Raw genomic sequence first — 27,767 nt, 5'->3', positions numbered from 1 at the left:
TGCTGTATGTTGTGACGCATGTTAGGATCTCAGAGTAGGTTTCCTTTGGAACATTTTCCGGGAGGCTATCCCGGTTCTAGTTTCTCGCCCTTTTCTGGCATTCCTGGATAATTTTGTTTAAATAATCCATTTCTTTGAAATTTTGGCTCAGAACATGGGCTTGTTGTTTGTATACCTGTGTGTTGCTACAGTTTCTTCTGATCCATAAAGATTGGCTATATGGAAGGTTATCCCTTTATGCTAGAGGGTGGAAACTGTTGAATGAAAGGAAGCTATTTTGGGAAGTTGGTTTGTAAAACATTTTTGGTCTGTGGAGTATTGTTTTCTTCATAGATGGTAATACCCAGGGAATCAAGTGTTTTTTCATCCGCAGTGTAGGTGAATCTTAGGAATTCATCTTGGGTATTGAGCCATGCGTGAAATCCAGGTATTGTGTCTGGTGTGTCTCCCATAACCACCAGGATATCATCAATGTACCTTTTCCAGAAAAATATCTTAGCTCTGAATGGGTTTGTTACACACACAATGTATTTGTCCTCAAAAGTACTGACCAGGCTTGGGGCAAATGTGCTCCCCATTGCTGTTCCAGGGTTTGGAGATAGAGGGTTCCCTCATATTCGAAGAAATTTTCCATTAGGGCTATGCAGCAGCATTCCATAATGAAGTGTCTCGCATATTGTGTGGCCATTCCTGTTTAAATAGTACGTTCTCTATGGTTTGTAGTGTGGCTTCTTGAGGTAGGTTGGTGTATAGACTTTCTATGTCTAGACTGACAAGACATGTGATCCCTCGTTGGAATGGCATGTTCTTCAGGTGATTTAGTAGGTCTTGAGTGTCTTTGAGGTAAGTCGGTGTTTCTTGGACAATGGGTCTCTGAGATAGTGGTCCGTAAACTGGGTTAAAGGTTCTAATATTGAGCCTATCCTGGAAACTATGGATCGTCCTGGTGGTGGAGTCTTGTTTTTATTTGTTTCTGGTAGTGAGTAGAAAAAGGGTGTTCTAGGGTTTGTTGTTCTCAGGTAATCTGCTTCATAATTTGAGTTCCAAGAATTGACTTCCGCCTCTTCAACCATTATGGCGATAGTTTGTTTGAGTCTTAGTGTTGGGTCCTACGTGTTATCTGCTTCATAATTTGAGATCCAGGATTTTACTTCCGCCTCTTCAACCATTATGGTGATAGTTTGTTTGAGTCTTGGTGTCGGGTCCTAAGTGAGGATCCTGTAGTGTATTTCATTCATCAGTAACTCAGTGCATTGGGTATGGTACTTCTCTGTGGGTAAGAGTACTATCCCCCCTCCCTTGTCTGCTGGTTTAATTATTAAATCATTGTTTGTTTTCAAGTTCTGCTAGTACCAATTTTTCTTTTTTGGTCATCTTCATGAATGGTTTCTTTACTTTGTTTTTCATAGTTTCCACTGCTTTGAATAATGCCTGTTCAAAGGCTTGTACTTCCATCGGTATCGAGTGGTTTGGTGGGTGGAAGGTGGATTTTATCCTCAGGTTAGTGTCTCCGTCATTGGGAGAAATTGTTTGGTCTTTAAAAAATGCCTTTAGTTTGATCTTCTGGCAAAATTCTGCAACTTCATAGTGTAGTTGGAATTGGTCAAAGGTAGGGGTAGGTACAAATCCTAATCCTTTCTCAAGGAGGTTCTGTTTGGCTGTTTTAGTACATGATCCGTGAGGTTTACTACTAGCGATTTGTTGTGCTGGACCCTGGTTTCTCCTGATCTTGCAACATACTCCTGGTTAGTACTCTTTGTTTTTCATTGCCCCAACTTACTCCTTTCTTCTTGCCTCTGTATGGGTTCTGGCCTCTCCCAAAAAAAGAAGGTCTCATTGTTGGGAATGCTTGTGAAGGTTTGCCATGTATGTATGGATGCACCCAGCCAGGGAATTGTGGTGGAAACGGTTGGAACATGGGTATTTGGTGTTTACCGAAATTAGGAGTACTCCAATTGGAGTTCCATTGACGTGTATTGTGTCTGCTGCGTCCTCTGCTGCATCGTTTTTGTCTGTTTCCCCCTCTGCTGTTTTTATCTGAATTGTTTGAGGAGTCCCTTGCCGCAGAGTCAAAATCACTGCTTTCTTCTGCAGGATGTAATTGTCTTTGAAAAACAGGTACATTTTTTCTTGTGAGAGCTGCTTGAGATCATTACCTAGTTTGTGTATTTTGTTCCGTGTGATATAATCCCTCATTTAATTAATTTCCTTATTGATCTCCTCCAGTCTTTTTTTGAAAACTGAGATTTGTACTGTTGATTTTAGTTTTGCTTCAATCATTAACCATAAAGATCCAAGATCCCTTGGATCTTTATGGTTAATGATTCTGATAGTCTTGCAGCAGCTTTTATAATTTGTACAAGGTAGTCCCTTGTACATTTCCATGAGATGGCATTATTTATGAAGATTCTATAAGGGAGTAATCTCCTGACTGTACAGATTTCTAAGAAATAAAATCTTCTCCTCCCTGTTACAGACCCATCCCAAAGAATGGGTCCACTTAACTTTCCCTGGAATACACAAAGAAAAGACTGATCCACCCTACTCGCACACACATACTTAAGATCTTACATAATTGGCATAATTGGCAAATGTTGGCCGCACCTACTACACTAGGCAGAGATCTCCGCTGACCCTTTTTGTTGATGATGCAATGCTGCAGATAGTGCTATTGTACACATATTATGGACAGTCCACTGTTGGGAACGTACTGGAAGGAGGTTTCGGCAGAGCTGGGCACTCATGCAGGGATTACTGGGGCCATAGGAAGCTCAACAGGGATGCTCCACAATGTCTTCCTTTACCCAGAACTCCTTCTGCATCTGGGCCAGTGGTGCACTGCAGCAGTGGTGGTTGCCATACAATGCCTTCCTCAACACTGGAAGACACCCACACTTCTTACAATTGACAGCTGTCTAAGGGGAATATTCCTCTTTGCCTCATATGAACTCATTATATATAAATGAGAGGACTGCCTCCATATTTGTGATAAGATCTGGGACAATTTTTGACAGACTTGAGGCTAAGTACCAGAAGCTCTGCAATGGTGTTCTATAGCCAGATAGAACACCTTGATATAAATCGGGTGCTGGGGGGTGGGTTCCTCCTATGAGGATCGACCACAGCTTACATTTAGATGGATCCCAGGGACGACAACATTTTTTACTCTTCCTTTTGTCTCGTCTAATTCCTTATTTCCCAATGTTATGATGTTCTTTATTGTTCTTTGCCACTGATTAGGGTGGGAACCTGTGGGGAGGGCGCGAGGACGAGAAGATGTAACTTTCATGAGTCAATGTACACTTTGGGCCTTGTTTTCTTTGCTCTGTATGGTTATTATTCTCTTACTTCTGTATTGTCTTAGTCTGATCAGGGTTTGTGAGTTCTGTTATTTACGCTGTATAACACTTTATGTTGTGTGTGTAAATGTTTATTTATATTGTTGTTATGGATGCACCATAATGTAACACATGAAAATATTGCGATATATGTTTCTGTTTGTTTATATAAAATGAATATTCATACATAAAAAGAAAGAAGATGTATTAAATATATTTTTGTACTTTTAATAAATAAACTTTAAAAACTATTAGTCTGGTTCAGAACACTTTGTATATCATGGACGGATTGCAATTTTTCTTTTTTTTTAACAGATTTTTATACAGCGCGAACTTGACCCGATATCAGGTATCAGAGCGCTTTACATAGCACCAGTACATGAAAAGGGAGAAATGGCGAAAGGAGGAACAAATATATACTAATTTTCACAATAGGTGACAATAAATTCTCCTATCGGTCTTGTGGCAGAAGTCCACTATTCCATTATTCAAATGTTTTCAATGTCATCACACACACAGGAGGATAAGATTACACATTTCTATTTATTGTAATCCAACCGAAATGTACTTATCTCATTTCTTCAATATATATATCACAAAACAAAAGGAAAATCCTCTCAAAGCAATTATATGCACTATACACAACGAATTTACATACCTATGTACATACCTATATACAACAATTACACACAATGAAACAACATATACACTTTATACAACAAAACATATGACAAAAAAGTTTTTTTTAAAAATATATTTGTTATGTACTTGTTATCTTTTCTTCACCCTAAAAAACAATACTGCAAGAGTGCCCTCCTATTTAATCTAGAGGGTACACTAAGAGGTAGTCGGACACAAAGTTTCCAAGCCAAAACCTCATAGAACCTTAATCTTCAGATGTGTCCAATGGTGTAACTTTCCCAAATTAATTGAAAACAAAAAGACTCCTTTGTATGGAAAGTGTCGACGCGGTCGCGTTTTGGCCTTCCAACAAGTCAGGCCTCTTAAGGATAGGGCGACAAAAAGAACTCCAATTCCAGGGCGGCAAGCCACCGGAAACTCACAGAACGCCAGCTATTTCTTATATGTATCTGCTCCGCTTACGCTATTCTCAAAAACAATCTCGGGGCAGTAGATATCCCTGGAGCCGCAAAAACTCGGGCGTGGGTAGTTCTAAATCCTACATCTGCAACTTAGCACCAGTTGCGTTACATGAGGACACATTTATTTTTGTTAGGCACGGGGAGATTAAGTGATTTGTCCAGAATCACAGGATGTTCATTGTCATTGCTGAGACTCGAACCCGGTTTCCCAGATTCGAGGTTGACCGCTCTAGCCATTAGGGCAACTCCTCTCCCAAAATTTAACAAATGATATTGTTTTGGAGAAGTTCTGTTGTTGTTTACCTTGTTATCTCCATGCTTTCTTCTCGAAATCCATCCAGGACAGTCAGGAACATTACAATTTTGGTCGTAAAGGCTTTCTGACCAACATGGTAGGTTTACATAATGTCTGGGCAGTGAACTCCGCTCCGCTCGCAGAGTTTGCATTTTCCCACACTCTGATTTATGCAGAGCTCGCTAAGTTCTGAAAACCTTTTTATTCCTCGTTAGCGCTCTTTAACGTCCAGTTGGTGAGCGTGAGTAAGGAAAATCCACCTTCAGGTGAGAATTTTCCTTGTTCGCGATCGTCAACTTCAAATTGGCAAGCGAAAGGGTAGAAAATCAACCTCCAGGCGAGATTTCTCAACACGGGTGATCAGATTTCTCATTTCGAGTGGCCGTGTATGCTCGCGACCGCTCGCATTGAGAAACCATCCGTTCGCGTTGAGAAAGCTGCTGCTTGAGTAAAAACACAACTCGAGCGGAAGAAAGGAAGCAGCGCCCGCTTGCGATGTGCATAGTGCTGTTTGCGATGATTGCACAGTGTGGACAAGCACCCGGCACTGAAAATCACTGCAAACAGCATTTATCAAATGCACTCTGCAAGCTACAGAGTCCATTCAAAGACTTATTTTTAAATGTAATAAAAATCCAATCTAATGGTGAAGCTGGATTATAATTACATTCCGGTTTTAGACAGTTACCTTTACCCTGTCTTAAGCTACTGGTGGCTAATTTGCATTAGCTCTAAAGCAACTACTCATCCTGTACTTGGCCTGACCAAGGTTGGATAGAGGTGTGAAAATTGCTACCAGAGCATAGACAATGGTCTGGGGGTTCATAGATGTTTTCCCACCTGGCAGGGAGACCATTTGGAGTGGGCCCAGGAACTTACCCTACTTTAAAAGAGCCTTCCCAGTCTCAAGTAAATGTTTGGTGATACCTGAAAAGGCCCAAGTTTTTATCACCATAGCCAAGCTGGCACCAAACCCAGTGGGATAAAATCTACCTCCAGAACCAGTTATGATTAACCACAGAGGAGGGGACTCTTCATTACTCTGGCCACACTTCTGAATGGGCACACAGGCTAGGAACAAGGGGATACAGGTTACCCCATCATGGATTTGGAGATGTAAGGGTACTGCGGGATAGTATGTAGAAGGCAAACAGTAACTGCTGGAAAGGTGGGTCGGGTTGCCTCCGGGAACATTTACACACTTCACTAGGGAGTACCCAGGAGTTACCCTGAACAACTACCGGGAGTCAGGAATAAATGTGGAATCTCCAACACCCACTTCAGGAGACTGTCTGTACCTGCAGAAGACCGGACGAGGACTGTGCCTGCTGTCTGTGACCTGATGGTAGCCCTGAAGGACTTGACCTATAGGACAAAGAAGTGGTCTCTAGGGGTCAGTTGGCAGACCTCCTTTGTAGCTACAGGAACACAACAAGCTGCATGAGCCTTTTTACTGGAAGTGCCCAGCTGACCAGTTGCAGCTGAACATGGAGTGGACTTTGCTGTTGGCCTCTGTCTGAGACCCTGAAAGTCTCTAAGTGTCCTACCCTGATGTCCTGGGGGACTTAGGAGTGTACTGTGGTTATTTGGGCACCCGAAGAAAGTTTATAAACTGTGAAAAACTTTGGCTCCAGAGTTTCCGGCGGACAAGTGGGAAAAAGTATCTGAAGGCAGTTCCACAACATCAGACTGAATTTTAGCTTCCTCTGAAAAAATAATCGAGTCCCATTCTGCTCTGGGACTTGTAAAATTTTCACCATCTTCTTCAAGTATCCGGTCTTCGGTTTCATGACAGTGCCTACAATTACAGCAGCAGCCTGCTCAGTTTGGATTTTTCTTCTCAAAAAGTGGCAAAGTCCCTTTCTGTGTTGAGAATGAGAAGAAATGGCAATTGTTTTTCTTCAAAAAAGTTTAAAAAAATCACTTTTTGTGTTGGTACTTGTTGGACTTTTGAGAAAATTCATCCTCTAGAACTCAAACGGGTGCTGGATCCTTCCATGCCCGCTTTGTCAGGTGACTTGGAGGAGTGTATGTCGGGATTTACCGTCTGGGTGGCGAGGGCGGTTGATTCTGTAGCCTCTCTTTGGCCCGTCAGACCTGTTAGAGATGCGCCCTCTAAACCTTGGTTCAATTTAACTCTTAAAGCTGCTATGCATGATTGTAAGATCTTGGCGTAGGAGTGGTTACTGCCCCTTGGCCAAGAGGAAGCTCAGAGCAATGCAAAAAATGTATTACAACGCTATTGCTGTAGCCAAAGGGCAATTCTTTACAGCCCGCATTGATTCTGCCAGGAACAATGTTAAAGAAATCTTTGCCATAGTGCAGAGTTTTACGTCACCGCAGGCTCAAGCGAGTGCAATTCCATCTTCTCTCTCCTGGTGTGATACGCTCGCATGCTGTTTCAGAGTTAAAATTCAGACCATCCAGGCTATATTTCCTTCTGGCAACGGTGGCCGTGAGGGGCCTTTGGTGGTTCAACCGGCCGCTTCCACCTGCACTTTGTCAGCATTTAGAGCAGTTGACCCCCTGGAATCTCTTAAAATCCTCAGGGGGCTTAAGTCTGGTTCCCCCTCTGACCCCTGCCAGGCCAGGCTTCTGGCAGCCGTAGCAGAGAGCGTACATATAGAGGTGAATTGCATCGTCAATCTGTCTCTCCAGACAGCGGCTCTTCCTCAGGGGTGGAAGCAGGCGAAGATTCTGTCACTTCTTAAAAAAAGTCTCTGGATCCCCTTAACCCAGGGAATTACCGACCCATCTCCCTTCTTCCGGCTATCGCCAAGGGCTGTGAGAAGGTGGTCAATAAACAACTTACAGAATATGTGGAGACTGAGGCACTTCTGCACCCAGCTCATTTTGGGTTTCGAGCCTCTCGCAGCACTGAGACTGTTTTAGTAGAGGTGGCGGAGGCTATCCGGGAGTGTCTCGACGCCGGCGGGGGGGTCAGCATTGATTCTGCTCGACCTGTTGGCGGCATTCGACACGGTCCCACATGCTCTTCTTTTGGCCCGTCTGGCAGAGATTGGTGTATCGGGAGCTGATTGGGGTTGGCTTAGGTCTTTCCTGGAGGAGCGGGTTGAGCAGATCTGGCTCCCTACTTTTTCTTCCTCCCCTCAGCTGGTTACCAGTGGAGTCCCGCAAGGCTCTTCCCTCAGCCCTCTCCTCTTTAATATCTATGTCAAGTCGTTAATATATTTGGCAGAGAAACTTGAGGCTAAGGTGATGGCCTATGCGGATGACACTCAGTTGCAGTTTACCTGGGACAAATCATCAGACTCTGTGGCAGTGGCGCAACAGTGCTTAGTTTCCATCTTTAAATGGCTAGCGGATGCACAGCTTAAATGCAATGAACCCAAATCTCAGATTTTGCTCTATGATAAGTTCCCTGCTGACTTCCGAGAGTAGCTGTGGCCACCTGACTCCCCCCTACCCCTCTCCTCGGGACAACCCGCCAAAAACCTGGGAGTGTGGTTTGATGAGAGTTTGTCCTTCACAACACACACCAAGAAACTCTCTAGATGCTGTTTCGGCATTCTTAAGACCCTGAGGAATTTCTTTCCTCTCCTCCCGCAAGAAGCAAGAGAAACGGTCACTTGTGCCTTGATTTTGTCACGCCTAGACTGACTTTGGGCATTTCAGCAAGGAATAGTGTGACTCATCATTTGCGTTCTCTTCATTGGTTGCCTGTGGCAGATAGGGTCAAATTCAAATCTTTGGTTTTGGCCCACCGTGCTCTTCATGGCTATGGCCCCCTCTACCTTCAGAGGCACTTCTCTTATTACCTTCCTTCATGTGCTCTTTGCTCTATGTCCCTTCGCTTTGCCCGGATACTTCGCTTTAAGCTTCAGAAGTTGGGTGGTAGCTCTCTTGTGGTGAAGGCAAGTGCAGTCTGGAATGCCCTACCCCTTTCTTTGCAGTCCATTCAGGACCCCACTGTGTTCAAGAGGAAACTTAAGACCCATTATTTCGCCTGACAGCTTTGCTTTGCACCCCTTTGGCTTCGCGCCGGGACATTCATGAGTATCCGAGCGCGCTACAAATGGATACAATAATATTAATAATAATACCTTGGCCCTTTTTGGCTAAAGTTCCAGACCTTTTTTTCTGACATGGTGTTGCCAACTTAGATGCTTTGGGCACTTTGCCACTGCTCATCAGTGCCCAAGTGAAAGTGCTCTCTAGGTAAAGTGTAATGGTAATTGGTTGCCCATGATTGGTATGTTTGCCTTACTAGTAAAGTACCGAGTCAGGTGCACTATGTGTGCCAGGGCAGGTAATGCAAATGCTGCTAGTGGGCCTGCAGCACTAATTGTGCCACCTACACAACGAGCCCTAAAGAGAGAACTCAGGCCTACCACTGCAGTGCCTGCGCGCAGTTTGCTAACTGCCATGTTGTCCTGACAAGTGCACCGACTTGCCAGGCTGTACCCTGCCCTTTTTATGCACATCAGACACTCTTATGGTAGGCCCAAGGTACCCCCCAGGGCAGGGTGCAGTGTATGTGAAAGGTAGGACATGTACTGAGGTGTGTACCATGTCCTGACAGTGAAATACTCTACATTTCATTTTTCACTGTTGCAAGGCCATCTTGCCCATAAGACAGATTGGGAAAGGCTGTGTAATATGTTTCCAGCCTATCTTCCCATAGGCTTAAGATGGGGAGGTGAAGTTTAGTGTGCCTGAACTCACAATTTAATAACACATCTTTTTGTGAAGATGGTTTTTGTATTGTGTGTTTAGAAACCACTCTTTTAGAAGTGGCTGGGTTTTTGTGTTCTAACATGTCTGTGTGTCTCTGCCTGGTTGTGGATTGACTGTCGGGATTTAAATGTGATAGGCTCTGGGGAAACTCCTTCGTGGTCAAGAGGAAACTCTGCCAAGGAAGAAACAGCTGAAGAGAATGAAGGAAAAGACAGACCCTTGCTGTGTGTTCTGGGACTGGCCTGAAGTTTGCTGATTTAACCAAGGAGAGGCTAAAGGGATTTTGCTGTGCGCTGTGTCCTCCTGCTTGAAACGACTTTGCTGTGTCCTGAAGAAACTTATCCCCAAGGGCTCAAGGAGAGCAGGCTCCCTGTTGTGGAAACTCAGGAACATAAAAGTTTCCAGGTGTGTCTCAACGACGCTGTGTGCGTATGCTTTTTGCAGCCTGAGACCTTCGTGAGGATTGTCCTGTGATCGCGTGCACCCGGAATCCAAGTGAGTCTCAGTGACGCTGTGTGCGTGTGCTTTGTGCAACCTGAGACCTTTGTGAGGATTGCCCTGTGATCAGGTGACCTGGAACGCAAGTGAGTCTTAGCAACGCTGAGTGCGTGTGCTTCGTGCAGCCTGAGACCTTCGTGAAGATTGATCTGTGACCGTGCACGCTCAAGTGAGTCTCAGCGACGCTGTGTGCATGCGCCCTATTGCAGCCTGAGACCTTCGTCATTGCCATTGGCCCGGACCGGCCTCGCCAGAGGAGCTGTGCCGCAGCCCGAGCCTGCCTTTGCCAGCGAAGGACCTCAAACTATCCCCGTCGGGGTGGCCCAAGTTCCACTGCTCAAAATCAACGAAGTCACATCGGAGGCCCAAGTCACGAGGAGAGGGGAGGAGAGGAGACAAGAGTGAGGTCGCATCCCCTAGGAAACGCTGAGCGACCGTGCTGTGTTGCCACCTGGGGCGTGGTGCGGGCTCCGAGAGAAACGTTCTCGGCCTTTCCCATCCTCGCAGCACAGGCCCCCCGCTCAAGCTCGTATCGCAGCCCGTACTTGCCGAGGAGTGGCAGTACAGGGGCCGGAGTGTGGAGTTGCACTTTGTTTTCCATCATAACCATGTTGAGGGCATATTTTGGCAGTAGCTGACCGCGAGGCAGTAAGATTGGCATAGAGACCGCCCAGAGCACCGTGATTGGTGCTAAAGTATATTATTGTTACATTACGCAGTGCATTATTGATGCATTACGAACGGCCTGATTGTTGCCTTATGCATTACAATATTTTTGAATTACGAACTGCCGGATTGTTGCATTACGCATTGCATTATTGTTGCAATACGAACGGCCTGATTGTTGCATTACGCATTGCATTATTGTTGCATTATGAACTGCCTGATTGTTGCATTATGCATTGCATTATTTTTGCACTACACACAGCCCGATTGTTCCATTACGCATTGCATTATTTTTGCATAACAAACTTCCTGATTGTTGCATTATTTTGGCATTACGAACTGCATGGTTGTTGCATAACAAACTGCATTATATTGATATTACAAAGTGCATGATTCTTGTATTACGAACTGCACAGCCTTGCATTAGGACTGCATTGGATCATCGAGAATTGCTAATTAATGCTGCAAGAACCTACAAGGGCTTGCTGGCCTAATAACCGGCAAGGTGAAATATTACAAATACGCATATGTTGGATTTCTTATTGTGTGGTCTCATCGTACATCTTTTCTTTTATAAACATATAATTGTTTTTTATGAAACTCGTGTGGAGTAAATTTGCAGTTGGGTTGCTGAGAGCGTGGTTGCAAATACTTTACATGCCTTGAAGATAAGCCTGGCTGCTCATGCCAGACTACAGAGGGGGTGAGCAGGGGCTATCTGAGAAGGTGTCCTTCCTTTCGCCGCTGTAGAAGCGAGGGTCCCTATTTGGACTAAGGTACCTACCTCAGCGAATTAGAGACCACCAGTTTTAACAGTACTTAGAAACTTTTGCAAACTTTTTGACTTCCAGACATTCACCAGGAGAAATCCACTTGTTGTTTCCAACCAGAACCAGATTGCGGTCATCCTCAAATGACGCGTAAGTCCCTGGCTACTCCTTGCATAGACTATCCTTGACGCTTTGTGCTTTTTGGTGATATTTTCATGAATATGTTTGAAAATTCATATCTCCGGTTCTCCTTATTGGATTTTTGTCATTGTTTTACTAAAAAAAATCTCATTATTTTAAAATTGGTTGTGGGGTTTTTATGTTTTTTATGTGACTCTTTCTACTGTTTGAACACTGCTTAAATGCTTTACACATTGCCTTTGATGTAAACCTGACTGCTTTGTGTCATGTTACCTGGAAATGAGCACAGGTTTATTTATTTAATTTTGTGTCATTTAGCAGGTGGTGACCTTATCCTTAATAATTGACTTTCCTACAGCCTCGTCAGCGGCAAATGCTGGCCGGTCAAAATTGGTGTTAAACTCTCTAGTAACTTCAAAATATGTATGGTATAGGAGCTACTGAGCAAGAACTGGCCTGCACTGATAGACAAATATTTCTAGTAAGTGGGAAAAGTGTTAAAGTTAGTCTAAGCATGGTATTTTTTACTGCAAGGGTGTCCTTCCAGTACAAACCCATGCTAGAGTTACAAGATACTTTTGCACTATGGTGCACAGGTGTGTGTGTAGAGCACGGCTGCCTGATTGTGTGCCGATGCTAGGGAGAGGGGAGGAGAGCGCCATATCTCTGTAAATTTGGCGCTCTCCTGATCATTCCTCATGCAACGCAGCACAGCATTTTTGGGCTGCAGCACAACGCTGCATTGCTTGAGAATTTAGTAAATCTGCATCTGACCCTACAAACATTCCATTCCATGTCCACCTTATTGTATCTTCTCTTCCTTAAAAGTGTACAGCTCTTCCTTCCTCTCTATAAGCCTGATTTAAATTGTAAAATTTGTTGAGGCATTCTCAGGGGGTGTAAATGGTTTTATGAGTGCTGAGAAATCTGCAGTCATACATCACACTCAAGGAGTGGGAAATGGGTGTGGATTACCTTTGAAATTTGAGAAGGGCCACAAACAATGCTATATCTGTGGACATGCCAAACTTCGAATCAACCCTTTTCCACTATCGAAATGGTTGGAGACATTAATGTAGCCCAGAGCTGGAATACCTCCCCTACCAGGATGTGAAGGTGAATGTATAACCTCCACATATGGTGGGGGTGTAGGTAAAGAGCTTTCTACATGGGGGAAAACGTTTTAATCTGCGTCAGAGTTCCAGGCATACTATGGGAAATATTCGTGAATAATAAAAATAAATAATTCTTCAACCACATATGTGTATGAAGATACACTACTTTTTTCATGAATTGTGTCCTTCTGAGCAGTGTTGATATTGTCAAACAAATATAGGAGCGATGCTAAAAAAGTGTTAGTAATAACATGGTGGTGGCATGACGGATGCCAGAAATGCATTTCACCACAGGCAGTCAATTAGATGTCTGAAGCCTTGAAGCTGCAGTCAATGCTTTTGCAGTCCTCAACCACTTCCCTCACCATAGTTCATTCCCAGAGTACATTGTTCCATTTCCATCACTGCTAGTCCTGAAATATTACTGTCAGTCATTTTTAAAGCAGTTTCGCTCACCACCATTACCGACTTAAGGTGCTTTAAGAGACACCATTTTCAGCTCATGTTACCAAAAAGCACTCTAGTAAGAGTCCCTAAACTCCCAAAAGGTATTTTTAAATCCTATCTAATTATGATTAAAATTATTGGTCAGGTGTGCTTTAAACCATACAATTTGCGGTTACACCTGCCATCCTTAGTGTGATTTCCCTGTCTTTTTAACCTCTAACTCCTGTGTTTGTGGCTGTTATGCTGGACTTCGTTTTTGCTGGTTTAGTTACTCTGGGCACTTTACCACTGCTGATCAGTGCTAAAGTGCAATTGCTCCCTGTGTAAATGGTAGATCCGATTGGTTCACCATAATGGGCATCTTTGATTTACTGATAAGTTTCTAACAAAGTACACTGCAATGCTACTAGTGGGTCTGCAGAGTTAATTCTGCCACCCACATTAGTAGGCCTGTAAACCTTGAAACAGGCCAGCCATTGCAGTGTCTGCGAGTGCAGATTTAAAGTGCCATGTCGACCTGGCAAGTGCACCCACTTGCCAGGCATTAACCTTTTCTTTTACTACATGTAAGGCACCCCTAAGGTGGGCCTAGGTACCTCCCTCGGCAGGGTGCGGTGTTTGTGAAAGGTAGGTAACGTACTGGTGTGTTTTACATGTCCTGATAGTAAAATGCTGCCACTTTCGTTTTTTAATATGGCTGAACTAGCTCTCCTATAAGCTATCATTGGAATGCCTTGTAACATTTTACAAGTGCCACTTTTAACTGAGAACAGCTAGAGATTTGAAGTTCGGACTCCCTGAGCTCAAAATTTAAAAATATATCTTTTAGTGAAGGTGGTTTTTAAATTGGGTGTTTGAGAATTCCACTTTAAGAAAGTGGGTTTTTTCTTGTTAAACCATCCCGTCCTTTTGTCTGTATGTAGAATCAACGTCCGGTTTAAACTATCAAGGGTCTGTTTGTGCATTCACTCTAGACAGTCACACAAAGGAAGTTGAGATGTGCCCTGCATATCCTGATGGCCCATCACCAGGCTGGTGAGCCTTCCTGACCAAGAGTGGTGGGAGGAGCTGTCACCTGCACCTGAACATGGTTGTGTCTGGCCTTTCACTATTCTGTCTCCACACACCAGGAGTATGACTGGAGCCAAGACCAGGCAGAAAAAGAACTTGTGCACTACAAAGACAATCCTTTGAAGAATGCCAACTTGAAAGGCTAAAAGGGGTGCAAGTATTGGACATAAAATCCCAAACTTTTAGAATACTTCTGGGTCAAGAGGAACCTCTGCCAAGTAGAAAAGCTGAAGAGCTCTGAGCAGGAGTACTGCCCCTTTGCTGTGTGTTGGTTTGCTGGGGTAGATTGCAGTTGATGCTTCTGCTTTGGAGAGGAAAAGACTGGACTTTGCTTTGTATCCTGATTGTGAATTTTTTCCAAGGGCGTGTGTGTGGTTGCCTCCTGTTTGAATTTTCAAAGCCATCAAAGACTTCATCTGCAGCATCCCTGAACTCCACTGCTGGGAGTTCTAACCTGCCTTGTGGTGCCAAATCCAGTTCTAGGCCATTGCAGGTTGTTCCTGCTGCATAGACCTGCATAAAACCATAAAAATCTACACATTGCCCTTCCAGAGCCTTATTTTAAGACACAAAAAATGTACCCGGCTCCGTACTTCCGTACACCCCTACTACTCATGGAGTAACGAACAGTCAACTCTTCTATCTGTCAAAATGGAATTTTTATTAGACCATTCCTGTTTCTTTCAAACTTAATCAAAACAATTTTTGGGGACTTAAAAAAGAAACATAGACTTATAAAATTCACACATGAACTTACACGCATATACAATTCACAATAACATACACTTAAAGACAAAAATGGACTTAGAAAATGTAAAAAACACAATTAACAGCAGCTTGCAACATGACAAAATCAGCAAATGAATGCATACATTAATCTGATGCAAAACACATTTTTAGAAACATTTACATCATATACAAAATTTAGTAATAAACATGAACATATCCAATGTTATGAACCACATATGTTATTCCAGCATCAAAAGAGTATCTGATTAGTTTATCAATGCTTTATCTAACAGTTTCCTTCAACACTCGCCGCATTCAGAATTAACTAAAAGCCTCCCAAAATGCCAACGCGTTTCAAGACGCAGGCGAATAGTACTGGGACTATCATCAGGGCTTCATATAAATGGACCGGATATTCTACAAAAAACAAAATAAATAAATGATGCAAAAACAGCGACAACCCAAACTGACTCTCTCTCTTGTACACGTACCTAACTTAGGGCCCGATTAGGATGGCGGACGGACCAGCGTCCGTCCGCCACCCCCGAGGTGGAGGGACTGTCCGCAGGGGCTGCGGCGTTCCCTCCTTCGGAATTAGGATGTGAGCGCCACCCTGGCGGTCACATCCCATATATTTAACATTGGGGCGGATGCTGCATCAAGCAGCACCCGGCGCAAGGTTAAATGTGCATATTTTCCTTTGCATGCACGAAGCGGCAGGCACCGCCTGGTGCATGCCGCTTCGTGCATGCAAAGGCAGGGGGGTATCATAGGTACCCCCCCATGTGCACCGCCCACCCCCAACACCCATGGGGGCCAGCAACGGGCATCCGCCGGCCTGGAGGATGCGGATTCACCGCGATCCTAATCGGGCCCTTAGTGTGTACCTGTTTTCTAGAGTTGGAGCAGCCGCTCCAGCGCATTTACTCCAAGAGTTTTTGGCTTTTCTGCCACTCGACTTGTTTATGTTACTGCCTACGAGGCTCCCTTAACTTTGCCAGTATAAATTTCTGAAAAGAAAGAACCAAAGTATTGAATATATCTACTTCTACTCTCGACTTACAACCCCAGAGGGAAGCACCAAAAAGATATGTACCTTTACTGCAGAGTATGGGCAGGACTGAGTTCCTTGAAGGCTCTTTATTCTACAAATGAAAAAACGATATTGTCCTTATTTAAAAATTTATCCAAACAGGCAAAATGCATGACGCACTTTAAAACACTACGGACTTACTTTACCGAATCTTCAACAATTCAAAACTCTGGATCTAGATGCAATGGAGTGTCCTTTTGCTCAAATTCAGGCGTGCTTTCCCTCATGGATATTATCTATAAGAAGTACAAATGTAAGTACATTTAAGCATACGGTTGTATGTTTGTTAGTATTGTCATTTTTAGCAAACAAACACAGGGGGAAAACAGTGACTTACTTTTCACTCAAAACGAGAAGGAATATTCAACTCATGCAACATGCTGGTTGAGACTCAACTCGGCATCTCAAACCAGAGCACTTCCTGTTTGGAGAGCTATTGTTCATGGGAAAAGGGATTTTGCCCAATCAAAATGCTCTAAAGTCCCGCTTTTTGCAAGTGCTCAAGAATTGCATTATGGGATTTGTAGTATACACACTACACTCTAGCTAATTCAGTCATACCATTCAATCCCGTGGAGGCACTATCACATTTTAATATGAGATAAGCTTCCTTCCTCAATAATGGTAGTGAGACAAAATATCGAAATTAAAATATCGATATACAATAATATCGATGTTTTAATTTCGATGGTATAGAATATCGATGTCCAAAATATCGACAGACAGAATATCGTTTTTTTAAGGTATGTATGTTACTAATATCGAAATTTACTAATATCGAAATTTTGTTTAGTGTTATGTATTTTATTATGTTGTTTATATGTTTGTTAAATATGTTTTGTAATGTATGTTTGAAAATTAGTAAATTTGTTTACATTTTGCGTTTTAGTATCAGAGCGGGTTGTGGGTTTGTAGGGGAATAGGGTGGGAAGTAATTTAATAATAATTAATTAATTAATATATTTTTAATTAATAATTAATTGGTAATTAATTAATATTAATTAGTTAATTAATTAATATATTTTTGTAAATATTTTTAATTAATAATTAATTGGCAATTATTTAATATTAATTAGTTAATTACATTAATTAGAGTTAATGTTTTAATATATATACATTTTTGTTATTGTTAATTAATTAATTAGTAATTAATTAATATTAATTAGTAAATTAAATTAATTAGTTAATGTTTTAATATATATAAATTTTTGTTATTGTTAATTAATTAATTGGTAATTAAATAATATTAATTATTTAATTAAATTAATTAGAGTTAATGTGCTAATATATTTAATGTTTTTGATATTGTTAATTATTAATTAATTGGTCATTAATAATTATTAAGTGATTAAATGATGTGATTTATTTATATGTAGTGGGTTGTGTGTTTATAGGGGGACAGGGTGTGATATAATTACATGTAATTAATTAAAGAGATTGTATTTATTTGTTGGTATTTATTGTTAATTAATTAGTAATTAATATGTGTTTATTAGTTCATTTATAATTAAATCAATTTAGTAATATTAATTGTTATTAATTGATTAATTGAAATTTATATTAATTGTGTTTTTTTGTATGTGTAGTGTGTTAAAGGGGGAGTAGTGTGGGAAGTAATTTTTACCCCCATGCTATCTAACGCTTTCCCTACTGTTGCACCCTCTGGAGTGGGAATAGTAATTTAAACCCCTACGCTATCCAACGCTTTCTCTACTGTTGCACTCTCTGGAGTGGGAATAGTAAATTTTACCCCTACGCTATCCAACGTTTCCCTACTGTTGCACCCTTTGGAGTGGGAATAGTAATTTTTACCCCTACGCTATCCGACGCTTTCCCTTCTGTTGCACCCTTTGGAGTGGGAATAGTAATTTTTACCCCTACGTTATCCAACTCTTTCCCTACTGTTGCACCCTCTGGAGTGGGAATAGTAATTTTTACCCCTACGCTATCCAACGCTTTTCCTACTGTTGCACCCTCTGGAGTGGGAATAGTAATTTTTACCCCTACGCTATCCAACGCTTTCCCTACTGTTGCACCCTCTGGAGTGGGAATAGTAATTTTTACCCCTACGCTATCCAACGCATTCCCTACTGTTGCACCCTCTGGAGTGGGAATAGTAATATAAACCCCTACGCTATCCAACACTTTCCCTACTGTTGCACCCTCTGGAGTGGGAATAGTAATTTTTACCCTTACGCTATCCAACGATTTTCCTACTGTTGCAATATGTGGAGTACGTATATATATTAATTTATATGTAGAGTTTTTCATTTATTTTAAATGTATATGTATTAGTTATAATTTTTTTAAACATGTTTTAATGTTTTTATTTAATATTTGTAAAATTATATGTATTTTTAAATTATTTTTACATTATTATTAATACATTAAAAAAACGAATTTTTTTATTTCGATATTTTTGTACTACGATATTAATTTTTGGATATTTTTTTACTTACCTTTATGAAGATATAACTCCGATATTTTTGACTTCGATATTTTTGTGTCGATATTTTTGTATGTAGATATTCTGTCTGTCGATATTATGTCATAGATCCCTCAATAATGCAGCATCAATGTCAAAATAGCGTTTACTTGTTTCAAAGCTAGACAAAACCGTCCATTTAAAATCCTTCTCAGTATGGGAATTGTCAATAAAGTGTTGCACCATAGGGGCAGTCAACACTTTCTTTTTAATCCTTGAGCAGTGCTGTGTGATCCGTTGATTTATTAGTTGAATTTTTTGCCAATATATAATAAGGCACACGGGCAGACAATTGCATACACTATGTTTTTTGATTTGCAATTAGTGAATTCTGAATGGTACCATTTGGTACCATTATGGGAAAATTCAACACCTTCAATGGTTGAATCGCAAGCTGCACACGTTCCAGCCTCTCTGCTTCCTTGTTCTATTGGGTCACCTAGCTGGATTTAGACTGCATGGAGAAATGTTCTTTCCAGGCTTCATCCACAAGATGGGTAGTTTGGAGCTCAGTCTTGTCAGTCCATATTTAATGGGAGCTATCTGACATTTGGACTCTGTTGAGGAGTGGCCAACACCCGCCTCCAATAACGCTGTCGGAAAGCCTGCTGATAATGTAAGTAGTGATTTCCCGAACTTCCTCTCCCAGAGACCTACGTATTCTCTTGTCCTATCGTGCCTCCACAGCTCTGCTTCATAGGATACTTGACTGACAACTTTTGCTTCAAAAGCCTTGTCGTTGACCCCAGAAGAGAGCATGTTAGGGGTTAGATGTCACTAAATAAACATAAGAGGCATATATGTGGAGTGGACTTCCACACCAGAGGGGTGTAATTGATGCCATTGACAGAAAAAAAATGTTTGTTATACCCGAGTTTAATGCAACTTATTTTATTAACACAAGACGGATGAAAGGCTCAGTGGACCCTTCAGGAATCAAACCTGTGTTTATGAGGTCATACACAGATTACTGGAGTGGGTGCATTAGCCCACTGAGCCACCTGATCCAGCAGAAGAGGCCCTTAGACTTGGAGTGAGGCTAGAGAAAGGTCGCTTTGACATTTTTCTTTTTTTAACATTTTATTTCCAATATAGCAGGTCTTTGATTGTATGTTTACAAGCCACCGGAGAGGATAATTAACGTTGTATTTATTACTCATCCAGTTTTGACCAGCATTACTAAATTATCAGGCTTTAGAAGATATCATTTGCCACATTTTTCCCAGGATTTCAGCTGAGTGAGTAACCCAATCTTCACCAAAATATTTGCTGTTTTAGGTCTCGCCTACTTTAACACAGGCGTAGTCTGTCAAGACCTATTGTTAGCTCGCAGTGGGATTAGAGCCTGGCCATTGGTTTCCATTGGTTGGTTTCATTGTCACTTGCTTGCTTATTATTTATTGATATGTGTGGACTTTCCTTCCTTATCTTGTATTTGTCCCTCATCTGAAGCATAGACACATTGCTTGCTTTTTCAGGCGCTATTTTTTTCTTTTTGATTAAACACTCCATGAGAGTGCATGTGGTTTCCAGCTGTTTCCTCTCACTATGCTACTTTTTCGCACCTGCATCTGTGATGCGATTGCCCATGTGTACTCCCCCTGCACACTTTGCTTTCTCGGCCATATACTTCTCCCCCTCCCAGTTCCACTTGCTCTCACTCTCTCTCGCCCATTTGTATCTCCCCCACCCTTTGCGCTCCATGTTTCTCTTCTTCTCACCTTGCTCTCTGTGTTGCTTCCCACCACCAGCAACCTCCTCATTGCTTCTGATCCCTCATGTTAACCCCCACCAGCTCCTGTGTTGTTCCCCCCACTTCCTTTGACTCATGTTGTTTCCATGCCCCAAACCTGTGCTACTTCCCCACAACCGCCTTTCAAAAAAAGAAACGTTCACATTTTATTTTTATTTGTCAATCCAAGATTGGAGAATGCTGCATAAAGGTATGGCAAAGCCAAAAGACCTATAGGCTTTGCCAGCACTTGTTTTCAATGTTCCTAGGCAGTGTGCTTTAAATTAACCATTTGTTACCCATTTTCCAAAATATGCCAGGGGGAAAAAGCAAAGAAATCTATAAAAATTCATTTTAAAATCTTAAAGTAGTGTTCTGTGCCCTCCAAAAAGTCTGGGTGGGTGATTTTTGTGCTGAACTCCATCCATCTATCAGATGTTCTTACTGGGGACCATGCCTGGGTACATTCCTGAAGGTAGTAGTACATTTAAAATACGTGTTATGTGGAATAATGCTTTGGTTCTAATAGTGTTTAAGCAGGTATAAAAACGAATTGACAAATGTTCCAAACATCTGGGTTTGCATGAAATTGTGTTATCACAAGGAACTCCAGACCGGGTTCAGCAAACACAGAAGGAAAGCCTAAGTAGTGCCTGTTGTTTCTACAGAAGAAGTCGGTAAATGGGAAATACTTAACAGGTTTCTTAGTGGTTATCAACAGTCAGTACTGGGATTCTGGGTTAAAGCATAGTGGGCGGGCAGTGTCTGGGAGTCATGGCTTTTTAATAGGTCCTCCATTGCAAAGCCTTTGTAAATTCCACTACTTACCAAATTTGGGGATCATCAAAGTGCACCTCATGAATAACACGTCTTCCACTTTGTCTCCTCCCACCACATTCTCCCTCGCTCTACCCTCTTTTATCCTTCTCCACACTCACCTATGCTTTCCATCACCTTTTCACCTTTTAGGTCCTGTTGCATCTTCACAGGAAAATTCGGATCTTGTCCAAGAAGTCAGAAAATTCCAAAAGAAAGGTAACAAGAAGATAGACAGTTTCCAAATGTTTCTCTAAAGTGTTGCTTTTCTTTAACTTCTGCTGAATTCTAAGATTTAATACAATCAGAGATTTTACAATTCATAGTAATAAATCTTGGTTGTTATATTTGAATGCTGTATCCTTGGTTACATTACTGATCTGTGTACCTTGCACCGTATGCTTGCAATCCAATACTCCGGCCAGTTAGATCTTTTCAGCTGTAGGGCATCCTTGGTGTCTCCTGTTAATGACACCCATCCCACCAGCACTTTGAAAGTTATAGTCTTATGTAAGTCCCCCATCTGGTTCCTGCTCTCACTCTTCTTTCATGCAACAACAAACACACATGACCCATGATTATCATAAAAGGCCATTTATTATTATTTATTGACATGGTTGCAAACTTATTGAACTTTAATCAACAATAACCTTGAAAGTACGAAAAACCTCCCCATATATCCGGCAGCCACTCACATCTCACTCCAGCTTTCAATCCACCAAGCTATCCTACCTTGGTCCATACTTCCCTGATTCACTCCTTGTGGTCTTGCCATCTATCAAGGCTCTCTTTAATTTTTCTCCCAAACACCATCCCCTGAAACTCTTTCCATGCTCGACAACGTACCACGCACTGAGTTTTTCATCTTTACTCTGTTCTTCCTCCCCCGAGGGTGTGGATATGCCAACATGTGACTCTCTACCCCACCAAATAATGCCACCCTGACTAAACCCCAGAAGGTGTTTTTCTACACCTCCCCCCACCCTCCCCACACAAACTGGCACCCTCTCAAAGGTGATCTTGCCTGCACCATATGCTCATATGCCACAAACGGCTCACCTCATCCCACAACTCCATCATGTAGCATGCATTCCCCATTCGAGAAAGGTGCACCCCATCATACCGAAACAAACAAACCTCCTCTTCCTTAATGAACCCATGCAAGATCACGGTGATACCTATCCCCCTTCAGAAAACTCTCACAGCTCTGTTGAGCTTGCAACGAGCTTTTTTAAATATTGCATGCTGTACAGCCCCCCGCCAAACCTGACGTGACATAAATTCAGTCCACACATTGCAAGTCCCGGGTAAAGTTCCATTTGATGGCTTCAAGATCCCACTGCATATGTTGTAACAGTGTCAAACCCGATAACTGAACAGGATGGTTTTCCCCCAGATGAATCAAAAGCTTTTCAGGGCAACCAAGTTTTAGAACCAACTTGGTCAATCAAGGTAGGAAGTTACCCCATTGCATTCCACCTTTACTTCACCACAGCAACTCATGCTGGCTGCTGTGAAGCCCCAAATTCCTTCCATATATTTGTTGGTCCACATACTACGCTGCTCAGGGCACAAAGGAATGTCCCATGATCCAGGTCACCGTCTTCGTCCCTGGCCCGCTCACTCATCCTACATTGGAAGGAAAGAGAAAGGATTTAGATCTGGTGCCCAAACAGACCCCACATAACCCCCCCCTGAACTTAAAAGAAAACCCTTTAATTTCCATACATAGCATCTGCAGTAGCGCAACCACCACCTGCCCATCCTACATATCAGACCCCAGTCTTATCCCAGACCTGGTGCTGCAGTCACTACCCCTATCTGAAAAGAGTGGGTGCCAAAAGCATCAGGGTCTTTACCGACACAGTGCAACCCCATCCTTAGCACAGCCAACAAGTGGAAAGCCAACACTGTCCTGCCCCTTCATGACACAAAAGCCTCCTTGTAACGCCGCTCAGGCCACACCTGGAAACACTGCTATTCCAGAACTGGACACACTGCCACACCCAGCATGTGTTTAGCCTTGAAAACAATGTTGAGACGCAAACATGTCAGCAGGAAACACCTCAACAACCTCAGTACCCTGAGGTCTCTGGGCCGCTGTCTGTTGACCGGCTTCACAACTGTCATGTTGTTAACATGAAACAGCACTGTCCTGTTATCTACTTCCGTCCCACACACCTGCAACGCCACCAGCAATGGGAAGAACTCCAAAAAGGCAATGCTGCATCCACGGCGCATCCATTGCTCAGGTCAGCTCTCAGCGCACCACCTTCCATCCCAGAACAGAACAAAACCATGAGTACCAGCAGTGTCCGAAAATATCCGAACCTACCAAGTCATGTACTTGTCCAGGAAACACATGGGCACTCCATTGAAATCGTCCGAAAATGTCCTCCACACCCCAAAGTCCGCCCTGACTGCCATCGAGATCTGCACCATGTGGTGTGGTAAAGTCACCCAGGACATGGCCATGCCCAGATGCCTGCAGAACGTCCTTCATGCCCTCACCACACGACATGCAAAATTTAAAAAAACAAGCAACTTCTGCACCCTCCACAGCTAAATCCTGTGCTCACCCAACACCTCCAACAAGAAACCTTGAATCTCTCTCACCTTCGCCTGTGGCAGTCTCGCCACCATCAACACCGTTTCTAGCTCAATGCTTAGAAAAATCAACAACTCACGGGATCCTTTCATCTTTTCAGGTGCCAATGGTACACCAAAACACCCCGCCACAGACTGAAAATGCTTAAGTGCCCTCAGGCACTCCCCTGAGTCTTTCCATCCCACAAACAAAAAATGGCCCAAATAGGAGACACCTCCTGATGGCCACTAGATTTCATGAAAACCAATTGCAGAAGCTACTGAAGGCTTTCAACAACCCACTAGAAATTGCACAACTCATCTGCAACACCTTGTCAAAGTAGAAGGCCCCTCAAACTGTATGCTCTGTAACGTAAAATCCTCAGGATGAATTGGTAGCAAACGATACGCCAACTTAATGTCACATTTTACCACCTCAGCCCCCTGACCGCACCATTGCACCAAACAAACAGCATCGTCCACCTACACGTACAGCACCCTGCAATTCTCCTCTGCAATATAATCATTCGTGGAAGCTTCCTCAGGCCATGATAAATGATGGATTAGCTGGAATTCCCCGCCACCTTCTTAAGCACAAAACCCAATTGAGAAACAATTAAGTCAGAGCCAAAAGGGGCCAATCTGTGTAAGGTCCTGCTATTCTCTCCTCTGCCAACTCTGTGGCCAGTTTCAGAGCCACCACTTCCGAAAACTCATTCCCCGATCGCAAATTGTCGGCCCACCTATGTCCCCTAGGCCCTTGGTACCCAAACCTGAAACCTTTACCAAAACCCCATTCAAGCCACAAAGCTGCCTCATTCTCCAGATACAAAGCAAGCCAAGGCCGTAGGGTGTCAACTTTATTGGGAGTCGTTGCCTTTTCACCCAGGGTGCCCTTGTTGACCCCGCCCCCGAGAGGCTCCCACTGTTTGACTGGGCTGGCTAGCATGAAACATTGGGTAATAGGGTGTATACCTCCACATTTGGAACACTTGTGCTCGAACTTGCACAGGCAGTCAGAACAAAATCCCTTGTTAAAATTCCAGCATGCCCCAACATTAGATCCCGCTGAGTTTGGCGTATAACCCACTCTCTGTGGAGTGGGCTTGGACTGGAAAGGCTGGTAAGTAATGGGCAATGTGTGGAAGCCGCTGACTGAGTGGACGACATCCACAGTTCGGAGTCCACCTCCCCCCAGAGCTTGATGGGTCCGGGCTCCCCCTCCCCAGAACTCCTCGTCGTAGCTAAGCCACGCAAAACACACAAAATACTTCTGGGCCTTCGGAATGATGTCCAAATGCTTGAACAGGACTATCGCCCTGTCTCCATGCTTTTCACAATATATGCTCACATATATCAGGAAAGCAGACGTCCAGTTCTCCAAAACAATTTGCACCCTGGGTCGTCTAGTCAGTTATCACTCTTCCTCTTTAGACCCCTCCTTAGACTGAATATCCCTAGGCAAGATTTTGAAGACTTCGACATACTCTTGCTTACAAGTTCTGTTTTTCGTTTTGATAGATAAGCGGGACCCCATGTATGGCAGTCTCTTCTTGTGCTTGTCATCCCAAGAGTCCTCATCCCCCTTGACTCCCTTGGAGTCTTCCGAACCTTGGGCCCGATTCACAAAGGTAAACTTACACTTGTATGTAAGTTTACTACTTTTCGGTATTCACAAAGGTAAACTGTAGTGTAGTTCCTATTATCCCAATAGGCTCTGCGCATTGGAATAATACCTTCAATAGTATAGGCCTAGACCAGACGTTAACTAGGTCTTCTACTGTCGATATTAGACTTAAAGTTTTGGGTTTGCCAGCTAGCTCAGAGTTCACTAGAAACTTTCTTGAATAGGCAAGGAGGAGTTGAACCTCCCTGGATAGACAAGAAGGGATTTAGTTTCTGACAACCATAGAACATCACAACTTTGCTCTCCCCTAATCAAGAGTGTATCTCTAGAGTCGTGTGAAAACAAAAGACGACTTATTTTACTCAGTCAGTAAGTGCATTCTTAGTCTCACCAGATTGTAGAGAAAAGGAAGAGACGGGCGTGTTCAATAAAAGATGTTATTTATTGATCAGTCTCTTTTCTCATACAAGAGAAATGGATCGATATTATTGCAATACTTATGGTTAAGTAAAGTGCATACATTAAAAGCAGAAGTATAAAATAATACTGTAAAAACATTTATATGGTTTCTAAGCCATATGATGGTTTAAAATGAATAAAATAGATACATACACATATACATTTGACTAATCGTACTCAACTGGTGTTTCTAACTACGCCTACCCCAATGTACCTGACCTAAGCCTAATACGTGGGCGGGAATAGAAAGTAGCAGTTTAAGTTAAGTTTGTTTTGCCAAGTGACTGACTCAAGAATTCTCTGCAAGGGATTATTCAGTTCTGTACCTGGAATCTAGGATGAATGAGGGATGGTATCTCTCACCTCTGGTCTCGATATTCCAGGCTGCCTGCGAGGGCTACCCGGAAGCGCCGGAGCTGGGTTTCTCGGCAGGAGAAAGCAGCGTCTCGTTCTCAGCGCGTCAGGAAGGCGGGGCTGCGCCATCGGGGTCTGCTCTGCTCTGGGCTTCAGCAAGTCTGGCTGCTCCGATCTCGTCACCACCGCGTGTGTTTGCATAGGGCAATACCGGTAATATTTATACCTTTAAGGTGCCGAGATTGACGTAAGGATGGACTTAGATACGTCAATAAGGATGTCATACGACCTGGTCGTTAGCACATTCTTTTGCTGAAGTTCTCGATGAAATCAAAACAATGGCCGCAGGGTTTTTCCCAGGTTGTCATAGGTTTGATTTGTTTTGAGAACTCCGTATGCCTTATCAGGGGCTGGAGGAATATCGCTTGTCTAATTAGATGGCAAGCGTTATGACCTAATCAGATAACACGTTCCTGTGCCGTAGTGTGGCTTAATCAGATAACGGTTTCTGCATCATGGGGGTTTTCTGCATCATGGGATGGCTGCTAGTTAACTTGTTAACCAGAATAGGGTCAGGAATAGGGGGATCGATACAGAACCTATAGGAATACATCACACCCACTCCACGCTAACTATGGACATATTTACGAATCTAGGCATAGTAAAACATACTGTAGAGTATTGTGTATACCTTACCACCCCAAAATACATAAATGCATCTTGAAATTATCTAATATACGGAAAAAGGCAGTCACATGTATTATATGCACTCAAGCTGTAAATAATGCTAAAGTAAGCACGCATATCTATACATTATCACTAATTTGTATATGAGAATTTACACATGAAATGGCTCTTAATACAGAAAAAAGTTCGAGACCATTCCATCACAGAATAAAATAATTATGAACATACCAGCGGGCAGCTAATGTCTATAAAGTATCTAAAAATAGAAATGTTTAGTTCTCTAAGAATAGTTCTTACTTTAAGCAGAAGATAAGTGTCCCGAAAAATTCGTAAAAATATTTTGGGGCTGCTGAAAAAAATTGCTGTCCGTGAACTGGAGGGAAAATTGTTCATGTGACTTTATTATTAAAGTTGAAGGCCAAATTCAGGGTGTTGGGAACGCCGTGTGCTAGCTTGCTCAAAAGTCTCTATTTCTGCTCTGGTGAGAACATCATATCATTTAGACTGTCGAAAAAGCTGTCAACAGCTTCCTGGGAGAGTTCCACTAACTCGGAAAAAGGTGTAACCATGCATTCATGCGCATGATTGTCTCCATTGACGTTTTGATTAGGATTGCTGACAGAAGGTCGTACCTGATCGATGCTGCTTTCATCTTGAACTTCACTACCCCTCAATCGTAGTGGTGAAGTTTCCACGAATGCCGTCATCAGGATTTGTAGCCGCTGAGGGCAGCACAAAGCATGAGCCTTTATTGGACTCAACAATGTTTCTGCATCCATTGGCGCATCCGATTGTAGCGTCAGACAGGTGTCCAACACGCATTCTTCTCCGCATAGCAAGCACCTTAATACAGGTAAAATACATCGATGCCACATTGGTCGAAATGATAGAAACCAAGTCATATTCAGGTCTCTAAGCCGGGATAGTCCCAGGATTTTTGATATCCGGTCCCGGTATCCAATGGCTTGGATTGTTTCTTCCCTTGTCGCAGGTGTTTTGTCTGTGACACGGTTTGCCATAACGAAATATTAGGACCAAGAATAGGATTCCTGCAATT

General features: G+C 42.7%; 1 protein-coding gene across 1 annotated transcript in view; it reads left to right on the top strand.

Moving 5' to 3' along the window:
* The window catches only part of LOC144752742 (galanin receptor type 1-like), a 249,823-nt gene that overhangs the window by 40,216 nt on the left and 181,840 nt on the right, over positions 1 to 27,767 (top strand). The window contains exon 2 of the mRNA XM_078640600.1: positions 21,151 to 21,216. Within this exon, the coding sequence (XP_078496726.1) occupies positions 21,151 to 21,216 (66 nt within the window). The remainder of the gene's footprint in view (positions 1 to 21,150; positions 21,217 to 27,767) is intronic.

Source organism: Lissotriton helveticus, chromosome 5_1, assembly GCF_964261635.1.
Source record: "Lissotriton helveticus chromosome 5_1, aLisHel1.1, whole genome shotgun sequence".
NCBI lineage: Eukaryota > Metazoa > Chordata > Amphibia > Caudata > Salamandridae > Lissotriton > Lissotriton helveticus.
The sequence above is the reverse complement of the archived record's forward strand: the minus strand, read 5'-3'. Positions and strand labels throughout refer to the sequence as shown.